We start from the raw sequence: 17537 nt of genomic DNA, 5'->3' as shown, positions 1-17537 counted from the left end.
GGATACGTTTAAGCTTTGAGATGCGGGAACACTAATAAGCAAACTGAATTTCTCAGTAGCCTAACAGTGTTACCCTATCATTTGCTTTGGGTGGCTAGATGTCTCAACATGGGCACTTCTAGACTAAAGCACAACCAAAATGTTGCTCCTGCCCTTGCAGGCAGAACTCTGAAAAATGATTTGGCAGTTACCTTTTAGTGGGCTTTTTGTTTTTGTTCTTGTTGCTGTAGGCTCCAGTCAAAAATCTATTTAGGGGTCATAAGAACATAAGAACTAGGAGCCAGAGTAGACCATCTGGCCCTTCGAGTCTGCTCCACCATTCAATAAGATCATGGCTTATCTTTTCGTGGATTCAGATCCACTTACTTACACTCTCACTGTATCCCTTAATTCCTGTATTGTTTAAAAAAAAATCTAACTTTAAAAACGTTTACTGAAGTAGTGTCAACTACTTCACTGGGCAAGGAATTCCATAGATTTACAACCCTCTGGGTGAATATGCTCCTCCTCGATTCCTCCTAAATCTGCTCTCTCTAATCTTGAGGCATTTAGGATCTGCTTGCCCTGCTGGGCAACAGGCCCTTTTTAACAAGGTAATAATTCAAATGCCCAGTGTTGTACGGGTAAAACTGCTGTCCTTGTATTGATTAACACCAGGTGAAGGCAGGAAAATAGACACTTAGGTGATTTAATAGGAAAAATGTATGATGGTACTGGATTCTGACAGATAGCTAAAGTTATCAGAGAAGAGCGAAATGTCAACAACACCCCAGTTAAAAGTCATGATTAGTGTACAATCTCTAAAATTACTTGTAACTTTGTGAAGGCTCGACAGTTTCTACATATAAATTTTGCACCTATCTCATGTAATTTCACATACCACCAGTAGGTGGTGCAATTTGCTTGACAAACTCCCTGGTAAAACACACAAATTTCATTCGTATTCATTCTTCGTTGGTATTTTTATATGCATGAGGAAAGTATCCAATTTGATTGTTCGTAGTACAACAGTAATTTAGAGATAATAAAGAGAGAAACATCTTGTAGAAAGAATTTTCTGCTCTGTTTCATTCAAAATCAGTTCCACACCAGGAAACAAAATTTAAACTTTGGAGACGTACTATGATTTCAGCTTCTCTAATTATTTAGTGAGCAAATGAATTATACGGATATGGAAATCCCTCGATCAGTTCACTAATCAGTTCTGCATATTGGACAGGTAAACTTTTTTGTTCTGACACTTTAAAATGGTGTATACTCTTGCGGTGAGCAGTTTGTTTTGCTGACATGAGTGCCTTACAAAAGGGAAATGCTAAAGTCATAGGAAAATCATCATTTCCAAAACTTTTTCAAAGCCACGTGTCACTTTGATATGACTGTAGATTGCAGTTCCTTCATTGCTGGTGGCTTAGTCACCCTCTCACTACAGTGAGACAACCCATCACCACACCAATAAAAGTAGCTCACCGAAGAAGGTTCACCATCTCTGCAAAAGTAGGTATCAGCAATTAATCTGATCAAGCTATGGCCATAGCCTGCAAAACAGTGTCTGTTTGGATCAGATTTAATTTTGAAAGATATTAGAATTTTCCCGTTACTTTATTTGGTTATTCAGTGCAAACCAAATCTCTTGGGTTGATTCCCAATCTACTGGGTTTGGTGATCTTATCCAAGAGGGTTGTGGAGGAACTATAATTCGTTTCTGATATAATTTTGGCAAAATCAGCCAAGGTTCCTGATCACTATCCATTTGAGTTCTGCTGGAAACAGTGCACATGTACATTTGAGGTGAAAACCAAATTATACATCTTTAAATGACCATGGGGCTATGGCTTAAAGTGTCCTCTGGAGAAGCAGTCTCTCACCATGTATCCTTCAGCACTGCCGTGGAATGTAAACCTCAATTACATGCTGAACTACTGGTTTGAAACATAGCAAGCTTCCATACAGAAGTGATATGTTATTTTAATTAATTTTGTTTGATATGTTGTGGAACACCTCCCAAGGCAGATGTGCATCCTGGCCAAGAGGTAGGGAGGCTATGATTTTGTACTGATATTTCTAAGTGATATTTGTATTACTTGCTGTGTTTGCCAACTTGAGAATGGTTACTATTTGTCAACACTAATTAATTGACTAAAATATTTTGGGATGTTAAGCTCTTGAAAGGGACTATATTGATTTGTACATGTACACTTTCTAGCAGAGGTCATGGGATAACAATGCATAGATACTCTAGTTGACTTTGCTGAAGGATATTGAGATCAATTGTAATATTCCTACCACTAATCGATTTGAAATTAGTTATCTCCTCTTGGTTGATTATAGCTTAAGAATTGATTTGAATGGTACATTTTTTATTCAGACTATTAACCAAGCTCCTGCATTTAATTGTAGCTGTAGACAAATGTTACTACAGATGTAATAATCCTTCCCTTACTCTTAACATGACAGTCTTGTTCATCTTATGAAGCAGGACTGTACATTTCGCAAAGGTTTTACTGAGAAATTGAAATTATAAGAGTTTACAAATGATAGCAAAATTGGGAGATTGCATAGGACAGTAAATGTAAGCATTCCAAACAATGGAAACGACTAAGATTAGCAAACCTGCCACTCACTTTTTTTGATTCTCAAATAATGTTTCTTTCTTGGCAATTCTCTTTTATGCACTAACTTTTTCCTATGCAGTTTTGATCAAGTCAAGAAAACAAACAATTCTACCAATCCTTTTGTTGAAATGTTATTAACCTGAAACGGTAACCCTGTCTTCGTCCAAAAATATTACTCAACCCAAAGTATTTCAGCATTTTCTGCTTTCTGGGAATACTAGCTAGCTGAAAACAAATGGGAAGAAAATCTGCTTGAGTATTTATTCGCAACTTTTGGCGGTTCCGAAATTTGTACGATTGTTCACTGAAATTTGTACGATTGTTCACACAAATATAAACATTTAAAAGGTCGACACATTCGTTTAGCAATGGAGGTACATTACCCAGAATCCTCAGGGCGATGGAATATATCCTACCTGCCGCGGTCAGCTAGTGTGTGTTACGCATGTCCGGAAGCGTGGTGCTGCATTGTGGGTGGGAGCTGCAGGACATTGTTGGAGCTGCTGCAGACAATGGAAGGTAAAATCCAGCTGCAGATAAAATGGGATTGCGTTTTATAACAAATCAGTTATTAGTTTTAGAATGAGAAAATATTTTGGATTTTTAAGCAACATGCTCATTTGTTTTGGTGTTGCATTTTCTTCCCATTTGTTTTCAGCTACTAGTATTCCCAGCGCAGAAATGGGCCATTGGGCCCAGACATTCTATGCTAATGTTTATAAACCACGCCAACATCTTCCCGTTCTACTTCATCTCTTCTCTAAGCATAATCTTCTAGTCTTTTTTTCTTCATGTATTTATCTTGCCTCCCCAGTTCTGAATAAGGGCCATACTGGACACAAAATGTTAACACACTCTTCCTCTCTCCACAGATGCTGCAGGCCTGGATTTCTCCAGCACTTTTTTAAAAAAATAAAAGTCAGGTTTCCCTTTTTCCTGAATGCAATGTCAATCTGCAACCAGATTTCAGGACAGGTAATTCCCACATATCCCCAAATCCATTCTCAATTCTGCTATTAAAAGGGTATGTCAGAGCAGATTTTGTTCTGATTTTAATCAGCCATTATGCAGGAAGGGAGAGTTGCATAAAGCATGCCATGTTGGAGCATTAAACAAGACAAAAGTCAGCTAGAATTCCACAGCCTGACTCTCATGACCTGCACAAGCAAATGTGTTATGTGAAATGTGGAGAAACTCAGCACGTCTGGCAACATCTGAGGAGAGAGAAAGAGTTAACATTGAGTTCAGTATGATTCTTCAGAACTGGATGTGTCATCTGAAGATGGGATCATACTTGAATATATTACTCTCCTCACTGTTGGGCATTGTAACATACAACTGGATAATGGCCACTTAGGTGGGCAGCACTGATAAAACAGCTACATTTTTGGATTGTTTTCACAAACCTTGCTGTAAATTCTTACCCCCCCAACTCAGATGGTACTGAAAATCAGTGTGTTTTAAAAGTATCCATTGTTGTCTTGAGATGTAGTTGAGCTCATGGTGATACCTTCCGGACATCAAAAAAACCCTGTTTGCTAATTATTTAGAAACAAATGGAATTTGTCCTAAGGATCTGTTGAACTGAGTTTGGGGGGGAAAAAAGTGTTGCATAACATCAAACTCTCAATTTAAAATGTGAAGTGAGTCCATTGGACAAACAACAGATACATAAACAATTATATAAGAATAATATTTTCAAAAGGGAGCCACATCAAAATCAAATAGGAAAAAAGTTGACTAAGTCTAACTTGCTCTGATAACTTAGAATTCCTTCAAATAACTCACTAGCCAAATCAAACAACTTGTATACCATTTCACTGATATTTGTAACTGGTTTTCATTAGCGATTACTTGAAGTGTTACTTATGATACATTAAACTAAAATGAGTTTGCATTTGTTAAAGTTTGATGGTTTCTTCCCCTTAATCCCACAGTTTGGGGGTTGGGTTGTGAAAATATAGAGTTCAGATGCAACATGAGTCACTTTCATTTCCTTATCCATTGTGATTGGATATTAAAGGGACCAGCATAAAACTAAACACTAAGCAGCAAATTAATGATAAATTTTAATGACCTGAACTGTGTTAATGCTTTTAAGAATGATGAATAAATAGAATGCCCTTGACATTGTGTATTCCTCCTGCTGAATCCCATATTTTTAAAAGCCTGGGGCAGGGGAGTCATTGTTAACCAAGAACTCAACTGGACTAGCTACCTAAATGTCCTGAACACAAATCTATGTTAGACAAGAAGTGTTTGCAACAAGTCATTTACCACTCAATTCCCCATAGGCTGTTGTCTGAAGGTTATGTTGTAGTAAAACAATTTGTGCCACATTTTCAGGTGTTCAGACAGGAGAGCAGTTGTCCACCTTGTTTTGAACGTGGTAGAGCAGCTTTCTTTAAACCTGTCGTGGGTCCCAATTCCAAAAGCGTATTTTAGTTTTCAAAAATATATGCAGTGGAATGTGGGTTGGAGCATCATGTGGGTGATAAACTACAATCAATAGTTTTAATGGAATGCTGGATCATCATCTTCACCTCTTTGTACGGAATATGACCAGAAATTAGTATTTCCACCCCTGTTTGTTAGTCTCTCTCTGTCTGTAAACAGTAAATTTCAAAAACTACCCAACAAATCTCAACAATACTTTGCACAAGATGGGGTATGACACAAAGACAAATTGATTAGTTTTTGGTGAAGATCTGGATTCTGGAACTCATTAAGAGATGTGCTAACATTGGGTTGTTTTATTTGGAATGTGGTTTTGTTGTGGTGAAATTTGTTAACCACTGTCAAAATGGAAGCAGAGAAAAGCAAGTTATTGAATCTGGATTAGCCTGAAAACTTAATGAGATGTAAAGTCTTCTGAAAAGTATTACCTTTTTCAGCTTTGTAATACAACACATTAACCAGGCAGGGAGAACCTCCCAGGAACAGGTGTGTAATTACAATAATGTTGAGTTAACATGTGGCAGAGGTGTGCACTACTGAGTGCTATTTTCAGTTGATTGTCGAAGTAGGTATACTGTTACAGACACTATCCTTGTTCTGTGATAGTACAACTAACAAGCCATTGTAGGCCAGTGTTTTATGGCCATGAAGAACACTGAGTTAATTAAGACCATTAAATAGGATTAGGAGCAGGCCATTCAGCCCCTCAAGCCTGCTTTGCCACTTGAGATCATGGCTGATCCAACATTCCTCACTTCCATTTTCCTGCCCTTTTCCCATAATCCTTTATTGAGTATGTCTATCTCAGTTTTGTTACACAGATTCCCTGTGGCAAAGAGTTCCAAAGATGCTCCATATTCTGAGAAGAAATACCTCCTTTATTTCAGTTTTTAAATTGCATTGCGTCACCTCCCCCTACTCACCCAACTTTGCAACCACGTCCTCTGGTTTTAGACTCTCGCAGGAGAGGAAGCTTCCTCTCGGTATTTACCATGGAAGAGTACGGCACGGGAACAAGCCCTTCAGCCTACCATGTCTGTGCTGACATGCTAGGCTAAACAAATCCCATTTTTATGCATATGGTCTATATCTCTCTATGGCCTGCCTATTTGTCACTAAATACCTCTTAAATGTTTTTTTAAAGCAAACTCATTACAGCTGCTGTACATCAGAAACAAGGGCCAGAAATTGCTGGAAATGCTCAGCAGGTCTGGTAGTTGTGTAGAGAAATCAGAGTTAACGTTTTGGGTCTAGTGACCCTTCATCAAAACCTAGAATTTGAGGAAGTGGCACTAGAACCGAAATGTTTAACTCTGATTTCTCTCCATAATTACTACCGGACCTGCTGAGCTTTCATAGTAACTTCTGTCTTTACCTCTGCTACCGTTCCAGGCATCTCCTTAGGAATCCCTCACCCCATTCCTGATGAAGGAAGGGCTTCTACCTGAAGCGTCGATTCTCTTGCTTCTCGGATGCGTTTTTCCAGCAGCTGGCTCTTATCCTAGCAGTAATGTGCAAGTTGTCTCCCTAGTGAAACTGCGGTTGTAGGAGCTGGATGGATTTGGGTGGAGAAGTATGAATCGTGGCGTGTTGCCCAGGGAGCAGGGGGTCACAGTGTGTACCTGAGGGAGGGTGGTGGAGCTAACATGCGCCTGTTGTGTTGCAGGAGGAGGCCTGACAGAGACTGACCGGCAGCCAGAGGGGGAGGCTGCGGAAGGCGAGCTCCCTGCAGCCGGGCCAGCTAAGAAGCCCAGGCAGTACGGCCAGAAGCGCTTCATCTGCAGCGAATGCGGCAAGAGCTTCAAGCAGTACTGCGACCTGAAGAGGCACGGCCGGGTGCACACGGGCGAGAGGCCGTTCCACTGCCCGGCGTGTGGCAAGCGCTTCAGCACCTCGTACAACCTGCTGATCCACCGGCTGGTGCACAGCGGCGAGAAGCAGTACAAGTGCCGGCTGTGCGGCCGTGAGTTTGTGCAGCTGCACCACCTGGTCACCCACCAGCGCACCCACACCGGCGAGAAGCCGTATCCGTGCCCGGTGTGCGGCAAGGCCTTCCGCCAGTCCTCCACCATGGCGGTGCACCGGCGCATCCACGGCGAGGAGCGGCCTTACCGCTGCCCGGACTGCGGCAAGAGCTTCAAGACCTCGTCCAACCTGTCCAAGCACCGGCGCATCCACGGCGGGGAGCGGCGCTTCGCCTGCGAGGCGTGCGGCCGCCGCTTCCTGCACTCGCACCACTTGGCCACGCACCGGCGCACTCACTCCGGGGAGCCGGACTCCTCCTCGCCGTCCTGCTGCTGCTGCCCGACCTGCGGCCAGAGCTTCTCCAACCCGGGCCGCCTGCTGGCGCACCACCGGCGGGCCCACACTGGCGAGCCGCCCTACCGCTGCGAGACCTGCGGCCGCGGCTTCAAGCAGAACTCGACCCTGGTGCGGCACCGGCGCACCCACACCGGCGAGAGGCCGTACAGCTGCCCGATCTGCGCCAAGGCTTTCCGCCAGACCTCCACCATGCAGGTCCACTACCGCACGCACTCCGAGGACCGGCCCTACCGCTGCCTGCAGTGCGGCAAGGGCTTCAAGAGCGCGTCCAACCTGATCGGCCACCACCGTGTCCACAGAAGCTAGAGAGCTCGGCACCACTCACCCAAAGTCCAGCCATCCCATTGCGGGCAGTGTATACCATTGCAAAAATATAACTTCTCCACAGCTCCCATACCAAGCAGTTCACTTCGGACAATGCATAACGTGATAGGTAAAAACAAGGACTGCAGATGCTGGAAACCAGAGTCTAGATTAGAGTGGTGCTGGAAAAGCACAGCAGTTCAGGCAGCATCCGAGGAGCAAGAAAATCGACGTTTTCATGATGAAGGGCTTTTTCCTGAAACGTCGATTTTCCTGCTCCTCGATTGCTGCCTGACCTGCTGTGCTTTTCCAGCACCACTGTAATCTAGACTATGCATAACGTGATGGCATTCCTAATTTTGAGCTTCAATTATATCGCACACAAAGTGACAAGAAACTATTTTCATTCCCATTAAAGCTATGAATTTTAATTTTATTGCAAAACAATCTAACCATACATTATCTCTAGATGCAATGCAGAGCAGTTCAGTTTGGACATTGCATAGGATCCAATAAAATTATGATATCCCACCTCATCTTCACCAATCAGCTTATCAAAACATGACAAGAAATAATGTGGGTTCCCAGTAAATATATGAGGGGATGTTGAACTGAACAGACCCTTGCTATATACTTTGACAAAAAGATCTTAGACATTGGCGAAAGACCAATGTACCTTGACAGCAGCTGCTCCAAGGTTTAGTGCGTCCCTCAGCACATAGTCCTGTCCCTTGGAATGTGCCAGTCTGCAACACGTGATTGAGATCTTTGCACCCCAGGGAGACCAAAAAGACAGTCTTTCACTGAGTTGATGGTCTTTCGGACGTAGTCAATGTTTGTCTCGGTGTGCATCCCGGGGAACAAAATGTGGAGCACAGAGTCCTGTGTCACTGAGCTGCTTGGGAAAAACCTCAACAAAAACCAGTGCATCTCTCTCCAGACCTTCTTTGCAAAGGCACATTCCAGACTGTTACACAGACGTGTGACTGTCTGTGCGATGGTGCACAGAGACTGGGCATGCATGAAGGATCTGACAGGCAGTGCCCTTCTCACCAGCCAAGCTATGTCTTGATGCTTGTTGGAGAGTTCTGGTGATGAGGTATTCTGTCAAATGAATGTTAGTCTGCTCAGGGAACCATGTGTCAGGATCCACCCTCTCCTTTACCCGCAGGGTCTCAAGGACGCTACATGCTGACCACTGCCTGAAGGACATGTGACCAAAAAGGTTTTCCTTCCAAATTTTTCAACATGAATGATGGTATGGTCCTTTTTAATTGGAGTGTTCCAAGCAATGTGACCAGACCAATCCTTTTGTAACACCAGAGCCAAGCAGAACCTCAGTGTGTAGTGACACTTGGTGTTTGCATACCAAGAGCTAAAGCTTCAAACACTGCAGATGCTGAAACCTTCATTCCCGACCACATTCTCAACCATTCACTGCAACCAATTTTTAACTTGAACACATTTTTTACGTGCGAGATACAGGAATTCCCTTTGTCAGAGCATTCTGTGAATGACCCGTGTGTGAAAGTTGCAGACTTGATCACTATCTTTCTTTTAAAATACTAGTCTTTATGCCTTTGCAGAATTTAAAATTCAGCTAAACGTTTCCTAAACTGATCCAATTATGTGGCCTCCTTAGTAACAGGTTTGAGCTGACTGGAATCTAAGGCTCAATTTTCACACGTGCATCCAGACTTTGCGATTTAATGCAGTTTGTATTGAGTATCTAGTTTTCGACAGCCCAGTCATTCATTTCCAGGATGCTAAGGTTCTTCTGCTCTACATAGAGCTGCCTAATAGAATATCCTGTGAGACAGACTCTGGGAATTCAGATAAGCCAGGCAAAGATGGGTTGGAGATTACCGAAAATGATGTGAAATACTACATTTAAAGGAGTTGTGTAGATCATTGAGTTATAATCCTTGATCACACGATGTATTTTGTGAATTTGATGAAAGATGCTTTATTGTTGATGTATAACTTTGTTATTCAATTTGCTGTTTGTGTAATAGTTTCACTTCATATTTTAAACTTTATAGATAAGCATGATCTATTGTGATGGATTATCAGTTTTGAAGACTGAAGTGAGACTTTATACTGCTATAAGATAATCCAGTCTCAAAAAGCAATGATCAAGCAGGTTTTGCTGTTTAGCTATATATTAGTAAAGGCTGAGCTGAATTTACAGACAGAGAAAGACACTCATGGTTGGGACTCAAACATGAGTAATTGAAGATGAGTAAACCAAATTAATATATGGCAAAACCCAAAGTATAAATCCTAAAAATATAATTACTATGTTTTTTAAATGGAAAATTTGCAACCTTGCCATTTTGAGGACCTTCCTAACCCTGTGGCGCTGAAATAAATTCTAGGGTTGCCCGAATTGGAATCTGTTACCTCAGCACAAACCAGGAATGAATCTTGGGATTTTCCTTGACTGAGATTTTTTTTTTGCCAAGTCCAATAGGGGCCATTTCGGGGAAATGCTGTCCACTATAAATTCCCCAGGCTATTTCATGACAGCAGAAGAAACATTGGCCTGATGTAACACAGGGATTCACCTTCCTCTTTTCTCCAAGTGTGTTTCCTTGTGTTTTATGTTAAACAATTTGCCCAGGGTTTCAGAGCATGTGGTACATGAAGGTGTGCAGAAGAGGCTGGGTTGAGAGGGGCAGTGTGAAGTTGTTTAGGTACACTGTGAAAAATGTTTTGAAACGTGGATTTTAGGTCTGTGGACATTCTGGTCTCCCTGTTCCTGTATCTTGTTTAGGAACTAAAAGCAAATGATCCACCATACTCCTCTGGATGATTTTGAGTCATAGAGATGTACAACACAGAAACTGACCCTTGAGTCCAATTCGTCCATGCCAACCAGATATCCCAACATAATCTTGTCCCACTTGCCAGCATCCGGCCCATATCCCTCCAAACCCTTCCTATTCATATACCCATCCAGATGCCTTTTAAATTTTGCAATTGTACCAGCCTCCACCACTTCCTCTAGCAGCTCATTCTATGCATGTACCATCCTCTGCGTGAAAAGATTGCCCCTTAGGCCTGTTTATATCTTTCCCCTCTCCCCCTAAACCTATACCCTCTAGTTCTGGACTCCTCCACCCCAGGGAAGAGACTTTGTCTATTAATCTTATCCATGCCCCTCATACTTTTAAAAACCTCAGCCTCCGATGGTCCAGGGAAAACAGCTCCAGCCTATTCAATGTCTCCCTAGAGCTCAAATCCTCCAACCCTGGCAACATCCTTGTAAATCTTTTCTGAATCCTTTCAAGTTTCACAACATCCTTCCAATAGGAAAGAGACCAGAATTGCACATCGTTCTCCAAAAGTGTCGCTGTTTAAGTGTGTGGTAATGGAACTAAAGGAAACATTAGATACTACCAGAAATCTAACATCATTTACAAGATACCATGCAAGAACTGTAAGAAAAAACACTACATCGGACAAACTAGGACGAAACTTGCCACCAGGATACATGAACATCAACTGGCCACCAAAAGACATGACCCATTGTCACTACATAGAGATAAAGAAGGACACCACTTTGACTGGGACAGCACGCACATCCTGGGACAAGCGAAACAAAGTCACACACAAAAATTCTTAGAGGCATTGCACTCTAACCAGAACTCCATCAATAAACACATGGATTTAGATCCTATCTACCTTCCCTTGTAAAAAGAATCGGAAATGACCTTAAGAAACCAAGACCTATAAGTAGAGAGTTGGGACATACCACTAGCACTTCATCGTAGACTCTCACTGATGATGTTACCTAGTATGGTAATGAAACATCTGAAAACACCACATCGGACAAATTAGGAGAAAACAAACCTTACAGCTCAGTGAGCTAACATACATACTTATCGTCAAATCTTCTCAAAAATTGCTAAAATGAATATTCATCAGAATTTCAGGGAAAGGTCATTCTTCATTCTTCCCAATGGGTGAATCATGATCTTTAGATAAAGTGACTGGAAATTTCCTTTACTTTTTATGAAGACACACCTACTCTCCTCTAGCTGTGACTGCATTGAACTCCATTTGCTGCCTAGTGGAATTAGAATTTCCCATTAAAAGCCACAGAACTGATGATTGCCTGTCTATCACACAGCTATTTTCTGTATGTGTTTGAATATTCCTGCTGAAATTTGCATGAACTTTCCATTATTTTTGGATGTGGGTAGAAGTGTATAACTGCTAAATTACTGTATGACTTTTGTACTGAGTAACATTTGAAAAGCATCAACGCCTACTGGCATATTTTCAGTTGTACAGATATTATTTTCCCACCATTTAATAAGTGGGTAGTAGAAGATGTACAATGTTTTAGTCATCATTGTCTCTTGAAACCAATATTTTAACTATTGATATAGTACTGGTCATAATGAATATCCTGTTTTCGTGGTACAGCGTTCAACATAAAGCTATGATGCTTCTATGACACTGGTTAGGAATTTGTCTAGTTCTGGGTCTAGAGTAGGTGGATAGGGACAAAGAAACATCCCATGTTACCCTACCAAATACCTCTATGTGTTTAGAGATGATATTACCCACACCTCTGGAGCAGGTGAGGCTTGAACCCATGTCTGTGGGCTCAGAGGTAGAGACACTATCATTGCACCACAGGAGTCCCTCATCCTACTTTTTGTTTCTTTTTAAGGGGTTTCTGAAGTACCAAGGAATGTCCTAAGTTTTAACTTAGTGCGGGTCATGCCTACTTGGACTGGACTTCCCCAACAAAGGAAACGGTGTATTTGGCTTTTTAAAAATTTTGTCCATTTTTCTAATTCACCTGTTCAGAAATATTATAACACACCTCTGGAGCAGTGGGGACTTGAACCCGGGGCCTCCTGGTCCGTGATAAGGATACTACCACCTTAGCCCATTAACGATCCTTGCGCGAACTGACTTGTCCTTCACTGCCTTCGGCAGAAAAGTCGAGGGTTCATCTGCCCTGACCCTTCTCAGTGGGAAAACCTTCAGCTTTTTGCAGTGATTTCTGAAGTTGGATTTCTCATTTGAGACCCGGACTGCTGACTATTTGGGGGTGGCAATCGAATCTTTTTCTCGTAAAATAGCCCAGAATGTCTCAAAGCCTCTGTGTTCTAGTTGAATCAATACCAGGGATTTGCACCTTTTGCTCACGGTCACGAGCACATCCTTTGCGGTTTCTGGATGACTCAAACACGAACTGAGATCACTTGTAAAATAATTTGTGACAGGAAGGTCAGTGTTCATCTTGATTACAGTCAAGGTGACACTTCAGGCTCCGTCTATATGACGTTTCAGCTGAAGAATCAACTCAAGATACCAGTTACTGAAATTGGTCATCAGATACCGAACACTGGCGGATCTCCTCAGCTGAATAAATAATTTGCCAGTGTTCAGGGAATTAAATGCCTGAGTTGGCCACTTTATCTCAGGCAGCCAGGAAAACCTGTTGATTAACAGTTTCCTAAACATGGGGTTGCCTCCATCTGAAATCCCCTTTGATGTAAAACAGTTGATCCCATTCCTTGGCCCAGCCTCGTTATTTCAGCCATCCGTCAAAGCTGTGCAAGCGGAATTTCAAATGCGTGTTATTATTAGATTGGAAACTCTGTTTCTCTCTTGAATGGTGCTGTGCCCTCCACTTTGATCTATAAGATCGAGGAAGTGCAATGATGATGATTAGGGAGAGCTGTCCACTTAACGAGCGACACCACGCTGAACACTCGGTCCAAACTGGAGCCTGTGATTACATTTCACCTAATTCTCTGTCATATCCCGTGTTAAGTTGGGACAGAAGATAATTCCTATTTGGAAAAGCAATTTCTGTCGAGGACTACAGACCCTGCTTCAACCAGATCCTCCCGAACATGGAGTTGATTAAGGTTTTATTTAACCCTCAATGAACTAACATATGTTAGGGAGGCTTTGAACCAGCGAAATGATTGATGAGACTCTATTTGTGGCCAACAGCTCTTTGAATTTAGTATCGAAATATCGGATAGAGAAGTGCGTGACTTCTCCTGAATGACAGTATATTACGTAGAGCTGAATCATTCAAACTTCCCCGAGTAAGTCAGAGTTCTATTTCCTTGATGTCACACAGCATTTGTTTCAATTCTGTTCTTTACTTCCCCTGGTTAACGACAGCCAGTTGGCTTGATCCACTCAGGCTTGATCCATCCAGCACAGGAACAGGCCGTTCGACCCACCATTGTCTGTACCAACCAGGATGCCATTCTCAACTAATCCCATCCGCCTGCGCATGCGCCTGTCTAAGAGCAACGCTCTTATGTCTTGATAATTGAAATAGTGCTCCAGGTCTCTCCCCACGTCTTAACCATTTTGACAACAGTGCACAATTCCTCTAAATAATTGAGCTTTTACTGATTTCCAACTCCTGTGAACTATTGAATTTGATCAAACGAAGCACAAATTTTGATTTTCTTCCCTGCATGCATTGGCCACCAAAAGGGGTGGCCAGTCAATGCGTATGTTACTTTATTCATTATTCAAATAATCCTTGAAATACCACAGCAATACACTCTATACAGCATAAAGATACAAAGCTGTAACTCACCAAGATTCCTCGGATAGCACCTTTCAAATGCATGATCTCTATCATCTCGGATAAAGGCTGCAGATAAATGGGAAAACCATTATCTACAAATTCCCATCCAAGCCACTTACCATGCTGACTTGGAAATATATCACTGCTCCTTCAGTGTTGCTGGGTCAAAATGCTGGAACCCCCTACCCAACAGCATTATGGACGTCAAAACACCATAACGAATGCAGTAATTCAAGAAGGTAGAGAAAATTAGGGATGGGCAGTAAGTTCTAGTCACGCCACATCCCATTAAAAAGCATATAATGACAGATCTTATAAAACAGTTTAGGAACACTAACTGCCAGCTGCTCTTTGATCGCAGCATCTCGAGCGAGATCTGTGGAGAGAGAAACAAGAGTTAATTGGAAGCATTAACTTTGTTTCTTTCTCCGCGGATCTGGCAGACCTGCTAATGTTTCCAGCACTTTCAGATTTTATTACTGATTCTCAGCATCTGCAGTACAGTACTTTGCTTGCATTTGGTCAGTGAACTGGTTTCAGTTTCTAACCTTGATCAGTCAAGGATGCCTGTGGGCCAATTATACTTCCAGCTGTATTTGATAATAACAATTTGATTCTGGGTCTCCCTATAGCCCATGGACTGGAGGGTTCAAGGCAGCTCACTACCTACTTCTCCAGAGCCATTAGGGATGGGTAATAAATGCTGGCCAAGCCACCAGCACTGACAACCCACAAATAAATTATCAAAACGTTTAGTTTAAACAATCAAGATCCAATTACTGGGAAACAAGGATCATAGCCTACTTGGGGCAGCACAACACAATATTTACATGTTTAAGGGACTTAATGTGCCCACGAAAAGGTGGTTCAAACCATGCCTGGTTTGGATGTAGACTCTGACCCTACTGTATATCAAATTCTACTTCAAATAGTGCAATGTTCAAAGTGAACTATTTGATGTTCCTTTTTCTGGTGAAATTTCAGAAAATTATTCAGACTTGTGAATTTTCTGATCATCAGCAGCATAGCAGTTCTCAGACTGCTAGATGCATTTGTCATTAAAATGCTGAAAACCTCACATTTACTCAGTTACCTTTGTGGTTATTATATGGTCACAGCTTAGTTTCTGACATCAGTGTACTACGTTTGCAGAAACCACTGAACCTGGCATGTGACTATTTTTCATCTTGTCAAGGTGCAAGCCAATATTTCCCCCTCCCACTCAGAAGCAGGGGCATACAGTACAAATAAATACCATGAGGTGTTTAGATCAGCCTTTTGTAACATCATATGGTAATCTGATTAACAGTCAACTCTGCATTTAAAAGCTATTTATTTCTTTAAAAATATTCCTATATTACAGAAATATAATACAATTGGCAACTTGTTAATAAATTAAAGGCGTCCTACTTAACAGAGAAAGCTCACAATGCCTTAAAATATATCCAATGGGAGATCTTATAATCAGCTTAGTGTCACTGGCTATTTTACTATAGAATCATATGTATAAAGAGGCTCTTCAGCCCATTAAATCTGTTCTGTCAAAACTACATTAAATCTACTAGTTCAATTTTCCAGCACTAGGCTTGTTGCCTTGAATGTTATGACATTTCAAATTCCCATTCAAGTATTTTTTTAAAAATTATGACATTTCCTGCCTCAATTATCCTCCCAAGCAATGCATTCCAGATTCCCACAAGTGTTTTCCTTATATTCCCTCTCAGTCTCCTATCTTTCATCAAAAAAGTGTGGCCCCTTGTTATTGACCCTTCAACAATGGGAAGCAGCTGCTCTCTACTCACCCTGTCCATGTTACTCAATCTTATACACCTCTATCAGGACCCCCCCTCACCCTTCCCTGTTCAAAGAAAATAACCAAAGCTTATACAGCCCCCCTTCAGAGCTGAAATCCCAGGCAATATCCTGCTGAATCCCCAGGCAATATCCTGCTGAATCTTCTCCGCACCCTCTCCAGTGGAGTCGCATCCTTCTGATAGTGTGATGACCAGAACTGTACACAGTACTCCAGCTGTGGCCTAACCAACACTTTTTTACATCATATAAGAACCTCCCTGTTCTGATAAAGGCAAAAGTGTCATATGCCTTGCTGAGTTACAATTTCTCCTTTAGCCAGAATTCTTCTTCTGTAAAATATTTTAATTTAGATTTATTAATTGACCTATTATTAAAATCATGATATACAGTGTGTACAAAGGCAGCTCTTACAAGGGTCACTAATGTTGATGAGGATTGATTTGGATTTCTTTTTAAATTACCCTGTTCAGACGTACTATGATATATCTCTGGAGCAGGTGGGACTTGGCCCTGAAACTATGTAGCTCAGAGACAGGAACACTGCCACCGCCAAAGAGCTGTTCAGAATTGCAGACTATACCAGCTGAGTTAGCCAGGCCTTGAGGTCTTTTTTTCCCCCAAGATTAAATGAGGACTGGGGAAGCTTGAACATTTTGTTAGGGAGGATGAACAAAAAGAGATCACAATGCCAAATCCTGCAGCATCCATTGAATACATGTGTTCTGATGTTCTGTGATAGCTATTTATCCTCTAGCTTTTCCTTTTTTCCCCACTTACTCCCCTACCCCCACCTTTTTCCACTCATCACGTTCTCACTTTTTTTCCTGTTTTGAAGAAGATTCATATTGGATTTGAAATGCTAATTTCACTTCTGTCTGCACAGATGTTCTAAATCTGTTGAGTTTCTCCAGCACCATGTGTTCTTATTCCACTTGTTACCACCTGTCAATGTGAGAAACCTCTATTCACTACAATCATCACTCGGACCAGCCCAGTTTTTGTGGTCCATCTTTCAATCTACTCAATCAATTATCAGCATCTTCAACACATAAGAGGCTCTTATTTATGAATAGTTATTCATTACCCTTTTATTTCCACATTCACCCTTAAATACCTGTACAATTCTCATCTTGATTATAATCTCAACATCCCCCATTGTCTCCTGTTTTAGCTAAAATTGACAGTAAAACTCAAGCAGGAAAGCCTTTTCTTTCCTCTGTGGAATGTCTCTATATTCTACTGTGTTTTTCTAATATTTGAATATTTTCTATTTATTGTTGCACCCTTTTCCCAGTTTCATCTGCCACCGTATTCTTTTGCAATTTCCTCTGCTGCAATCAATTTGTTTTGTTTCTTATCACACCTCGTTGAACCTTAAAGGAGGGCATGTTCATTAGTCTCTAATTTTTCTACCATCTTTATGTTGTTCATTACTCAGAGCCAGT

The 17537-nt window shown here is 41.5% G+C and overlaps 1 protein-coding gene across 1 annotated transcript; it reads left to right on the top strand.

Annotated features, from left to right (window-relative positions):
- The first annotated feature begins 63 nt into the window (after positions 1 to 63).
- Positions 64 to 7887, top strand: LOC122540312 (zinc finger protein 239-like). The gene is made up of 2 exons (XM_043675824.1): positions 64 to 3131; positions 6736 to 7887. Exons 1-2 carry the CDS (start codon positions 2981 to 2983, stop codon positions 7695 to 7697), a joined length of 1113 nt encoding a protein of 370 aa, XP_043531759.1. The 5' UTR covers positions 64 to 2980; the 3' UTR covers positions 7698 to 7887.
- Positions 7888 to 17537: the final 9650 nt, after the last annotated feature.

Source organism: Chiloscyllium plagiosum, chromosome 34, assembly GCF_004010195.1.
Source record: "Chiloscyllium plagiosum isolate BGI_BamShark_2017 chromosome 34, ASM401019v2, whole genome shotgun sequence".
Classification (NCBI taxonomy): domain Eukaryota; kingdom Metazoa; phylum Chordata; class Chondrichthyes; order Orectolobiformes; family Hemiscylliidae; genus Chiloscyllium; species Chiloscyllium plagiosum.
Note: the sequence above shows the minus strand (reverse complement) of the source record. Positions and strands in the feature narration are given on the sequence as shown.

Bases quoted from the DNA above. Each gene is read 5' to 3' on its own strand.
- LOC122540312 (XM_043675824.1), top strand. From the start codon at position 2,981: ATGGAGGTACATTACCCAGAATCCTCAGGGCGATGGAATATATCCTAC. The intron at 3,132-6,735 runs GTAAAATCCAGC...GTTGTGTTGCAG, and splicing joins GCTGCTGCAGACAATGGAAG to GAGGAGGCCTGACAGAGACT.